Below are 12902 nucleotides of genomic sequence, written 5' to 3' on the forward strand. Positions count from 1 at the left end.
CTGATTGGACCTCTAGCCTGGGAACCTCCATATGCCATGGGTGTGACCATAAAAAGATAACAACAAAAAAGAAATATTTGTTGAATAAGTGAATGAACAAATCCTGCAGTCTTAATTAGGGACTTGACAAAATATACATGAGCAACTGAAAACTAGGCATGTCATTCACTGATTTAATCTAGTGAAAATGACTGAACGGGAGTTACATATGTCTGAATTTCACAAAATGTTGATCAAAAATGTAAGTTTCAGAAAAAAAAATATATTATACATATATAATGTTATCATACATAAAAATTTAAAATAACAAACATGTTTTTAATATATTTTGATACACAAATGCGCACACACGCATACACACACACGAGAGAGAGAGAGAGAGAGAGAGAGAGAGAGAGAGAGAGAGAGAAACAGAGAGAGAAACAGAAGAAAAAGAAGATGCATAAGGATGATAAATACCAAATTCAAACAACACAACGGTGGCTACTTGAGGGGGTTATTACTATGGGCTCAGATGCTCAGGATATTACTTGAACTTTTTGTATGTTAAAAAATATTAGTTATGTATACATTAATGAAAAATTATTTGGGGGGGTCAAAGGAGATAATCTTTACACCTTTATGGATAATACAACTGAATAAAAATTCCATTACACAACACTGTCTTCCTTCAAAAACCTGCTGCATTACCAGGCTTCAGGTCTTCACCTTTTTTTTTTTTTTTAAAAGTTCTTTATTTCAGAGAATTTCAAACATGTAAGAAGTGTAGAGAGATTAGTATATTAAACCCCCATGTACTGCGATTTCTTTGTCTCGGCAAAATGAGATAACAGGGATTAGGTTTGTCCTCTAGCCTGGAACAACTAAAAATACACTGAAACAACAGTTTGGAGACACTGGACATCAGGCAATGAAGGACAGTGATGGCTGAGAAAGGTAGAACAAATGAAGCGGGCCTGATTGCCCGGGCTTTGTCTAGAGAGTAGTTTCAGGCCTTGCAGCAGAGAAGGGAACCAGTGGACGTGGCTGCTCATTGTGGACTTGCTCTTCAAGGACCAAGTGAACAATGAAAGAACACACACCATTCAGAAATGTTCCTCTTGTGTGGGTGGGCAGAAATGTTCTTATTTAGAGGCAAGCAGAGGTCAGGAACAAGTCCCAGTCATGAGTGATGGGAGACAAAGCTTTCTATCACATCAACAAAAACTAAAATGGTCCTCTTCTCCCGCTATACCTTCTGTCCATGCTTCAGCTTCTGGGAAGAACAGATAAGAAACACCAAAGGATGCATAAACCAAGGTTTGAAAGTACTATAAGGCGCAAACCTGATGATTTTCTATGCCTGTTTCCTATGATGCTCTCTTCTAACAAATAAAACAACACTTAAAGATTGCATTGAAAAGAATGGATAATCATAAACTGATCTCTTCACACCCTTGCTTATATGAGACAAGACAGAAAACATTGCTGTCAAAAATGTGTTTTGCTGCTTAAGGAAATCAAATCTCTAGAGCAGCCTGGGCCATAAGCCTCTTTGCAGGTGTATTCCTTAAACTTTATGCTGAATTTATAGACTCACATTTCTCTCCTATTTCTAGATAATCCTACAGGAGTCATCCCTAATGTATTTCTTCTTTGTGTGTCTTCTCAAAGTCTTTCTGATACTGTTTTGTGACATGTGGTACCACTTAATAAGCCAGGAGCTTGGAGGGATGCAAATTTCAGACACAGATCCTTATCTCAAAGAACAAAGAGGAGAATTAATGTAGGTATATAAATAACTCTAATAAAAATGTGCAATAAGAAGGACCATAAGGAAGTACTTTCAGAAAGTTTTGAATTCCTAGAAGATTTTAATGGTCAAGTATTCTCCATTTTAGAGATGAAGAAACTAAAAAAAGTTTAAATGACTCGTTCTGTGACGTACAATCTACTCATGTGAGAAGGCAATTGTGAGGGGCTGGAAAGAATAGTGAACTTAGGGTGAGACAATCTAGGAATGATTTTATTTCATTTTTTTTAATTTTAATTTTTTTTCTGAGGTACAGCATGGGGACCCAGTTACTTTTACACGTATGCATTTTATCCCCCACCCTTTGTTCTGTTGCAATATAAGTATCTAGACATAGTTCTCAATGCTACTCAGCAGGATCTCCTTGTAAATCCATTCCAAGTTTCATCCGATAACCCCAAGCTCCCCATCCCTCCCACTCCCTCCCTCTCCCCCACGGCAGCCACAAGTCTATTCTTCAAGTCCATGATTTTCTTTTTAGATCTCAGCTGGTAAGCTCTCATAAAGGACAAATGATAGAACTTTCTGGAGCCTTAGTTTTCTCATCCATAGAACCAAGATAATAAGGCCTGCCTGTTAGGGTTGGCATAAAGATCAAATGAGGTAATTAAGAGGCTTTATTGATTCTGAGGCAATATAAAAGTGTAAACTATTACTACAATTAATTAACTGCAGAACTGTAAATGGAACTCAAATATTCTTTAAGATACTTGTCCATCACATATTAATATAAAATATTCTTCACCATTCCCAGTATATGATTGAGCAGTTCATCTTCTTGCACAGAGAAGAAAATAATTATCAATCATCTGTATGTTATTTACTTGAGTTGTATGACCGCTCCTCACCTATTTGAGTTATAAACAGAAAAAGGAAACAGATGCTCTTGCTATGAACTTTCTTGGCTAATTCTCACAATAACATAGGACAAGAATTTTGTCCAACATTTCTCATTACCATGTTGTATTTTCAGCCTGTTTATTCTGGCTTCTTCCTTAGAAGCAATGTGAGGGTTGAATAAAAGTTGAGCAAATAAAAAGAAAAATAAACATCAGGAACTTTGTAGATCAAACTAGTGAAGACATTCTTGAGGCAGTTTAAGAGAAGTTAAGCCATAACATCATTGTGATATTGTGTTACTTCTTTGATCCGCTAAAAACTTGTGGTAGAATTAGTTTTATATTTCTGAGTTCTCTTTCCAGTTGCTTCATGTAGCAATAAAACTAAGAAATACGTTAACTGTAAAAGCTTTTGTCCTCTTCCTCACCTCATTACAGACTCCTCCCTCTCTAGGATAGGTGAGAAAAGAGGGAACTAAGTTTATTTTTACATATATTACTGTATGATTTAAGAAAGGTATTCAAGAGGTAGTATACTGTAGTGGAAAGAGTAGGAAATTTGGACTCTGAGGTCATACGTTTCAGTTTTGCATCTGGCTATTGAGAGAACTGAATCAAGGAACCTTTCTAATCTTGGTTTCCTTATATGTAAAAGATGAAAACTAATCATAAAATACCCTTTGGATTGTCAGAGGAATTATATGATGGTCTGCAAATAAGTAAAAGATAGCTAAACAGATGTATATCATCTTAGGAAGAGAAAATAAAATCATTTTTTAAAATGAAGCACATGTTGGAGTTCCTGTTGTGGCTCAGTGGGTTAAGAATCTGACCAGCATCCATGAGGATGCGGGTTCAATCCCTGGCCTTGCTCAGTGGGTTAAACGATCTGGCACAGCTATGAGCTGTGGTGTAGGATGGCAGCTGCAGCTCTGATTTGAGCCCTAGCCTGGGAATTTCCATATGCCTCAGATGCAGCCCTAAAAAAATTAAAATAAAATAAAATGAGGCACATGAAGTTAGAAAGTTTAGATGGAGTTAGCAATGGGATTAATTTATAAAATATATGCTATAGAGCCCTAAACACTTGCCATGGTTGGGACACAAATTCAAGCCTGAACTTCCCAGCTCTTGTCTCAAAGAGAGAAACATGGCAAGTCAGCAAACACAGTGTCCATCCATAAGGTCAGAAACAAATTCGTAATTTTGTCATTCTTCAAAAAGTGAAACCCACAATTACCATATGATCTGAAATTTCTAGGTACATACCCAAAATAATAGAAAACAAGTATTCAAACAGATACTTGTACACGAATGTTCATAGCAGCAGTATTCACAATAACCCAAAGGTGGAAACAACCAAAATTTCTATCAATGGATGAACAGATAAATGAAATGTGGTATATTCATAATAGGAAATATTATTCAGCCATAAAAAGAAATGAAATACTGATCCATGCTACATCCTTTTTTTTTTTTTTTGCTTTTTGCTTTTTTATGGCCCCACTCATGACATATGGAAGTTCCCAGGCTAGAGGTCAAATTGGACCTGCAGTCTATACCACAGCCACAGCAACACCAGATCCAAGCTGTGTCTGTGACTTAAACCACAGCTCATGGCAATGCCAGATCCTTAACCCATTGAGCCAGGCCACGTATCCAACTGTCCTCATGGATACTAGTCGGGTTTGTTATCACTGAGCTACAACGGGAACTCCTTGATACATGGTATATCTTGATGAATCTCAAAATGTTAAGTGAAAGGAGTCAGACACAAAAGATCACATTATTATATGAGTCCATTTATATGAAATATCCAGAATAGTTAAATCCATAGAGACAGGAAAAAGATAAGGTTGCCAGGATCTGGGCATTCCTGTTGTGGCACAGTGGAAACGAATCTGACTAGGAACCATGAGATTGCAGGTTCGATCCCTGGCCTCACTCGTGGGTTAAGGATCTGGTGTTGCGGTGAGCTATAGTGTAGGTCGCAGATGGGGCTCAGATCCCGTGTTGCTGTGGCTGTGGCATAGGTGGAAGCTGTAGCTCTGATTAGACTCCTAGCCTGGGAACCTCCATATGCCCCGGGTGCTGCCCTAAAAAGGAAAAAAAAAAAAAAAAAAAGTTGCCAGGGTCTGGAGATGGGGAGAAATAGAGAATGTCTGCATATCAGGTACAGGTTCTCCTTTAGGAACGTTGAAAATGTTTTTGAATTACACAGAGGTGATGGTTGCACAACTTTGTAAATGTACTAAATGCAATCAAATGTACACTTTTAAATGCTTAATTTTGTTATGTGAATCTTACCTCAACAACAAAAATGATAAATACATAAATAAAACAAAGCAGAACCAAAACAAATGAGCTGTCTGGAAACGTACAATTATTTCTAATACTGAGACCAGAAAGGACAGTCTCTAAGGAAATAAACCTTTGAACATAATGTTGAGTGGTCATTCTTTAGATTGTTCTTCAACATAAGCTAAAGTCAGGAGTTCCTGTTGTGGGTCAGTGGTAATGAACCCGACTAGTATCCATGACGACACAGATTTGATCCCTGGCCTTCCTCAGTGGGTTAAGGATCCTGCATTGCTGTGAACCGTGGTGTAGGTCACAGACATGGCTCAGATTTGGCATTTCTGTGGCTGTGGTGTAGGCCTGCGTCTGCAGCTCCAATTCAACCCCTAGCCTGGGAACTTCCATAATCTGCAGGTGCAGAACTAAAAAAAAAGCTAATGTCCTGACTATGAAGGACAAAATTGCAAAAGATATTTTACTGGAAACCAGGGGGAGTACAGTGTTAGTAATATGGCCCAAGCTAAACTGGTATCTGACCAGAGGGCTTAAGATAGTGACAATATTAAAAACAGAGAGAAAGAAACAGACTGCCAGGTCTTAATTGTTTTTGTTTTTTGGTTTTTGTTATTGACTGTGTGTGAAGGTTTCTCATTTGCCACTACTTTTACGTCAAAATATTAATCTCATACTATCCTACTTTTGGAAGTCATTCATTAGTTCAACAAATGTTCTTGAACTTCTAGTGTCAGGCACTGTAGGGGTGGTTCCTGTGCCCATAAAGCTTACAGTTCAAAGGGATAAGACAATCCAGTCAATCAATAATTTTGAAAACAAATGCATTAAAAATAATCATTAACAATAAATAAATAACTATAGGTTGGAAAGATGCTAAGAAGGAAATAAGCAGGATGGTGTGCTCGCTTTTTTGTCATAGAGTGAAGCAAGGGATAGACTCTTTCAATCACCAAAATGATGACCTATCAGATTTTAGAAGAGGAAAAAATGATAATACTTTACAACCAACTAGGGAATGAATATCCATCACAATTGAAGAAAACTATTGGGGCTGGCTGGTTTACTCTGTATCTCTTCCTTGGAATGGAAGATGTGAGGCTTCTCAGAATGAGCAGTGAGAGAAACTGCCCTTCCCTTTTCTTTGGTAAGTCAAGTAGAAAGACAAAGTGAAAAGAGAACCAGGAGTCAATAGGGAAATTGCCAATTGTCTGTCCACCAAAATTTAAGTCTCCTGGTTCCCCTACGCAGCGGGAATCAGGACGGAAAAAACTAATGCCATGAAGTTCAAGGCAGATTTCCCATCAACTATTACTGCCCAGCGGCAGGAACCTGGAAAGAAGAGGTCAAGGTACTGCTTGTCAGGAGGCAGTCCCCGGGAAAGGCGCTGGTAAAGGCAAAGAGGAGAGTTGCCGGATGGAGAGGAGACAGAAAGGGAAAGGGAAGGGAAGGCACTGGCACCCCAAGTCAGAGCGCAGAAAAACTCTCAGCAGCGGGAGCTGCGCGCCGCTCAGGTGGCCTTTTCCCGCTCAGGTGAGCTCCTCCCGCGCCTCCCATTGGCTAAGGCGCCCGTGGCGCTGGGAGGGCGACGCACCCCGGTCTAGTTCAGGGTCTAGGGCGGCGCGTCACTTCCGGTAGCGCGGAGCTTGTAAAACACCCTGGAGAGAAAATGGCGGCGGCAGCGGCTTCGGCGCCTCAGCAGCTCTCGGATGAGGAGCTTTTCTCTCAGCTCCGCCGTTACGGCCTGTCTCCTGGCCCAGTGACGGAAAGCACCCGCCCGGTTTACCTCAAGAAGCTGAAGAAGCTTCGAGAGGAAGAGCAGCAGCAGCACCGGTCCGGGGGCCGCGGCACCAAGACGCGGAACAGTAATAACAATAACACGGCAGCCGCCACGGTCGCCGCCGCGGGATCGACGGTGGCGGCCGCGGGGATGGGGGTCCGGCCGGTCTCGGGCGACCTCTCCTACTTACGGACTCCTGGAGGCCTGGGCCGGATCTCCACTTCGGGCCCGGAGAGCCCCTTGGGAGGGACCGGGGGCGCCTCGGCCGCCCCCACGGCTGGCAGCAAAGTGGTCCTGGGCTTCAGCTCGGACGAGTCGGACGTGGAGGCCAGTCCCCGGGACCAGGCCGGCGGCGGCGGCGGGAGGAAAGACCGGGCTCCGCTCCAGTACCGCGGGCTCAAACCGCCGTCGGCGCCCCTGACCGCCAGCGAGGTGACTAACAACAACTCGGCCGAGCGGAGGAAGCCCCACTCGTGGTGGGGGGCCAGGAGGTCGGCGGCTCCCGAGCTGCAGAGCCCGTCGGGGAGAGATGGGGCGGCGGAAGACGAGGAGCAGGAGGGAGAAGACGGCGAGGACAGGGACCCGGAGGCCGAGGAGCCTCTGTGGTCCGGCCGGACCGTGAATGGCAGCCGGCTTCTCCCCTACAGCTGCCGGGAAAACTATTCGGACTCGGAGGAAGAAGACGACGACGACGTGGCCTCCAGCCGACAGGTATTGAAGGACGACTCCCTTTCCCGGCACCGGCTCCGGCGGGGCCATAGTAAGCCTCTCTCTCCTCTGCCTGCGAAATCGGCCGGCGGCCGGCTGGAGACCTCCGTTCAGGGAAGGGGAGGAATCGCGATGAATGACAGGGCGGCGGCCGCCGGGAGTCTAGACCGGAGCAGAAACCTCGAGGAGCCGGCGGCGGCGGAGCAGGGAGGAGGGTGTGATCCATTGGACTCCAGCCCCATTCCTAGATATCGTGTTAACGCTAAGAAACTGGCCCCTCTCCTGCCGCCACCGCTCGCGGACATGGACTCAACCTTGGATTCGTCCACAGGCTCTCTTCTTAAAACCAATAATCATATCGGCGGCGGAGCCTTCAACGTGGACTCCCCCAGGATTTTTTCCAACAGCCTCCCTCCCGGTGCGGCGGTGGCCGCCTCTGGTTCACTCAGGATCAATCACTCCAATCATACGGGCTCCAATCACACCTACCTGAAAAACACATACAACAAACCGAAGCTTTCTGAACCCGAGGAGGAACTTCTCCAGCAGTTTAAACGGGAGGAGGTGTCCCCAACAGGAGGTTTCAGTGCTCACTACTTGTCCATGTTTCTCTTAACTGCTGCCTGCTTATTTTTCCTCATATTGGGACTGACTTACCTAGGAATGAGAGGGACGGGAGTAACCGAGGATGGAGAACTCACCAGTAAGTATTAAGCCCTGTGGGGAAGGCAACAAAAGGACTGTTGTTAGTGGTGGGCTCTAACCGCACTGGGCATTTAGCCGAGGTGACTTCTTAACCCACTGCGCCATGGCGGGATCTCCCTATCCGAGGTGACTTCTGTCAGCAAGAATATGGCTTTAGTAGTGAAACACAACAGATTGAGTGCCTTCGTGCCATCTTTCCTTAAGAAAGAACATGATTACAATGATCGGAACGATGATGCCACGGCTGGATTTAAGGGTTTTCTGTATGATGTATTGGGAAATTCAAAACATAAAAGAACAAAATACTATAAGCAAGCCTGTTAGTAAAATGCACTTCGTGTGTGTGACTTAAATTTTCTTTTGGCCTTAAATAACCACTTGTGCAGATGCCAGTCCCATTACTCAACAGTTTGGAGGTATTTTGATTGTGCAGGAGCATAATAATGCACTGGAGTTTTTGTTTTTTTTGTTTTCCCCAAATGAGTTGTGATTTTAAAAGACAATGTAAGATCTCTTGAAATGGTGGTTAAATGTTTTGTTTTATTAAGGACAGGTGTAAGTAGTCCCATAATTTCTTTAAAGTGAATGAGTATGGAAAGTAGGAAGGCACACGTCTAAATTGATTTCCCAGCCCAAAGCACCTCCCTCCCACCAGTGAAAAGGGGCAGTGTAGGGGTTTGCAGTCAGATCCATCTGGATTGGTTTCCGGGCTCTGCCTTTCACTTGCTTAATGGCTGTGGGCAGGTGTGTTTGCTCATTCATTAAGCCAGCGTCATTTGTGCTGAACATTCAGGATATAGCAGTGGTAAGTCGAAGTATCCCTCTCCTTTAACATGGGAGGAAGATGAATACTGATCATTTTATGTTCTATGAAGGCAATAGGATGGAGCCATTGGTGTACTCTGCTTTAGAGATGGTGCAGGTAGGTACTCATTGAGCTAACCTACTAGTTGAGTTAATCTCTGACCTAAAGCAGGAGGGGGAGTTAGCCTTGTAGGAGACAGAAGAGCTTTCTGGGCAGAGATTACTAGAGGAGGAGGAAAGGTTTTGAGTTGAGCCAAGAGCCTTCCTGTAGGGTATAGTACTTTGAGCAAGGGGGTGCGGGAGCCAGAGTTGGAGTTTCCCTTGATAATCTGTAAAACGATGCTAATCTTGACTAGAATGACGCCTAGGATGATTGAAAGAGAGAAAATAAGTTTTTAGTGCATGATGGACTGCTGAATACATAATTTATCCATGTTAGGTCCTTCTCCTCTCTACCCCCTGAAACTTACTAACCCTCTTCACCCAATGTGAATTCACTGTATCATGATTTATATTTATGAAATTGGCTTGGTGTTATCAGTTTTGTTCAAAGTAGCGAATGATGTAGTTAGCAAAGAATAGGAGTGAAAATAGTGTAAGCTTTGGTTTGGGTATAGCCAATTTTATGATAGTCAAATAATAGATTATGATATTCCTTAACTAGGGGGATTAGAAGAGGACTGAAATCCAGCACTCAATGTTAATCGGTACTCTGGGAGCAAGAGTGGTATATCAGTGTCCTGCCCCAGATATTTGAGAAAGAAAAGAAATAAGGTCATGGTAGAAGTTAAATTGGTAAATGTCACATAAATGATGTTACCTATGGGCAGTACCTATCTGTATGTTTGTTTCTCTAACAGAACTGGTTTGTTCTATGAACCGGCCCTTTTACTAAAACGCTTTGCGAATATTATCTCATTGAGTCTGCCTAACAACTCACAGAGCTAGATGGTATATCCTCACTTTATAGATGAGAAAAGTGAGACTCAAGGAAGTTAAGAAATGTACCCACGTTTGAACAGCTAGCAAGTGTTAGGACTAAGATTGGTTTCAGATTTTTTTTCAGCTATAAAGCCCGTAGTAGGTATGGGCTTCATAAAGCCCATTTAGGTATTGTTTGTAGAGAGTTTTTTAAATGAGAGGATACCTTTATTAAGATTAAGAAAATAAAGAGTTCCTGTTGTGGCTCAGTGGCAGCGAACCCGACTAGTATCTGTGAGGACTTGGGTTTGATCCCTGGCCTTGCTCAGTGAGTTAAGGATCCAGTGTTGCTGTGAGCTGTGGTGTAAGTCACAGAGGCTGCTTGAATCCCCTGTTGCTGTGGCATAGGTCAGCAGCTACAGCTCCGATTGGACCCCTAGCCTGGGAACTTCATATGCCACAGGTCTGGCCCTAAAAAGACAAAGGAAAAATAAATAAAATAAAGTAATTGAATACTTGTTAGAATTTCATACAGAATTACTGATGTGGACAGTTCTCAACCAAAGTGACTTATCGGATCTTTCTTGTCATTATTAAGATAAATAGTGATAAGAGCCTAGTGATAAGAGACTAATATTCTCTTAGGTACTAAAATTTCAAGTGGAATAGAAAGGGATAGGATTGCTAGAGCTTTGGTACCCTCCTCACCTCCATTGGTGGAAGGAAGGAAGTTATAAAGTGGTTTGCATTTTAATAAATGGTAAATGTGAGGTGGCTTGGGTGATGGAAAGAACAGTGGGCTAAGAAGTAGAGGGTGTGGGTCCTAGGACTTGTCAAAATGACCTTTGTCAAGTTCCTCAACCTCTTTGCCATATTCTTACATATAGAATGGGAGTAATAATTTCTGCTGTCTATGGGGTTGTTGTGAGGATCATATGAGTTAGTTTGTTGAACAAACTTAAAGTAATATTAATAACAAATTTAGATGAAACATATATACGTAAAGAGAAATAGTTGAGTCATTTCTGTAAGTGATGTTTAGTAGTGTATTTCTTAGCTATTCAACATTTAATTTTTATTAAGTTCTATGAAATATACATTATAGACATTGATATAGAATTTTGAACCAAAGTTTGATGAATCCTTAGATGTATTATATACTTGGCGTATTGTATATCCTGGAGGAAGGAAGTACCTGTTAGTTCAGTAAGTCTGCATACCTAACGGTGAGTGACTTCACTCCCTGTTTATGTACTCTTAATACCTTGTCATATTATAATGGTCAGCTGATGCTTAACTGTAGGGTTCATTCGTCACATAGTGTGCTTAAGGAAATAGTTTTACTTTGATGAATAATTTCACCAGAAGATTGTAGGTTATATGTGAGAGTAAGCTTGAGTAAGCTTTTATTAGTGATCTTTTAAATTACATATTGCATATAACAGATGAGCTTTTTAAATAGTTCCTAATTATTTGATCTTTGAAAACGTCTCATCAATACCTTAGTTTTATTACTTCTATTATTTTGTTAAGTTACTATGAGTCTCCACTTTCTCATCTGTAAAACTAGTGGGTTGGATCAGATGATGTATAAGTTCTCTGAGGCTCTAAAGTTTATGATTGTAACTTTGAACAGCCCTACCAAAACAAAACCTTTCAAGGATCAATTGGATTAGAGCATGATGACCACCGAAAGCAAAGAGAGAGACAGAAATAGATGAACTCTCTTAGGCTCATATAATAATTATTTAAAAGTTGTTCTTCAGTTACAAAATACATAATTGTTATAGAAGATTTGAATATAGATCTATGAAGCAAAAAATGAATCATTGTATACATCTCCTAATCTCACACTCATCTGGTGTTAAGTTCGAGTAATAAATTAGAACTTTCTTAATGCTTTTCCTGTAAATAAATGCATTTATATATGTGTGTGTGCGTGCATACATACACATTTTCATTCAATAGTAAAGTGCCTACTATGTGCCAAGCACTGTTTTAAGCAGCCCCCAGATATGTGGTGAATAAGGCAAAGGAGGTCTCTCTTCTCATGGAGCTTATATTCTGGTGGGGGCGGCCTAGTGGACAAGTAAATAATTTCATGTAGTGATAGTTGATAACACGAAGGTAATGATGGTAACTTTAAGGAGCTGGGGTAGATGATGTAATATTACGTAGGTGGGCAGGCCTCTTAAATGAGGCAATGTTTGAATTGAAATCTGAATGATTTAAAGAAATGAGCCATTGACAGTTAGGGAGAAGAGCATGCTAGGCAGAAGTAACAGGAGGTAACCTGTTAACCCTGAGGTAAGAACAAGCTTGGCATGTTGAAGCATCAAAAAAGAACAGTCAGTGTGAGGGGGCATAGTGAATGAGGAAGAGAATGGCATGTGATGAAGTCACAAGTAGGCAGGGCCCAGGTCATAGAGGACTAAAGACCTTGAAGTCCATAGAATGGAGTCTGAATTTTAAGTGATATCATACTATGCATATTCTTCAACCTTTTTTTTTCCTCATTTAATGTTGTATCATGGGTAACTTTCCTTATACTAAGTTTAAGTACAAAGTAAAAAATCTCACTCATCACTAGTCCCTTTCTAATCCTGTAAAAATACTAAAATGTTCTTCTTTAACCCTGTATATTTTCCTCTAGTTCTTACTTTCTTCTCAACCAGGATTGATATCTCTTTCCTCCCCTGCCAGTCGCTCAACCCCTAATTTAGCTTTTTTTGCCTTCCATTCCTCTGTAACCTCTGTGTTTGCCAGTTACTTAATTGCCAAATCCAAAAGCGTTGAAGTTCTTCTCTTTACCTTTTTTGATATGTTCAATACATTGACAACTCTCTTCTTCATGAAACTCTCTCCTTTCCAAATTTCTGTTTCACCACTCTCTCCAACTTTTCATTTACTTGTCTGCCTCGGTTTTAAATATTGTTGGTCTCTGGAACTCTTTGCTTTTGTATAGTTTGCCTAGTCAGTTTCATCTGCTCCCTGCCTAATACTTCCCAATTTCATATTTTTACCTTAGATTTTTTTCTCCTGA

At 41.5% G+C, this 12902-nt stretch overlaps 1 protein-coding gene and 1 long non-coding RNA gene across 2 annotated transcripts in view; one reads left to right on the top strand and one right to left on the bottom strand.

The window, feature by feature from the left end:
• The window catches only part of LOC146403307 (uncharacterized), an 897172-nt gene that overhangs the window by 205373 nt on the left and 678897 nt on the right, over nucleotides 1-12902 (bottom strand). The window lies entirely within an intron of this gene.
• The window catches only part of LEMD3 (LEM domain containing 3), a 67637-nt gene continuing 61309 nt past the window's right edge, over nucleotides 6575-12902 (top strand). The window contains 1 exon segment of the mRNA NM_001315597.1: nucleotides 6575-8132. Coding sequence (NP_001302526.1) covers nucleotides 6611-8132 — 1522 coding nt within the window. The 5' untranslated portion in view covers nucleotides 6575-6610.

Source organism: Sus scrofa, chromosome 5 (genome assembly GCF_054392235.1).
Source record: "Sus scrofa isolate SSC_HxYL_T2T_F1_AM1 chromosome 5, Sscrofa_HxYL_maternal_Yorkshire_Landrace_v2.0, whole genome shotgun sequence".
Taxonomy (NCBI): domain Eukaryota; kingdom Metazoa; phylum Chordata; class Mammalia; order Artiodactyla; family Suidae; genus Sus; species Sus scrofa.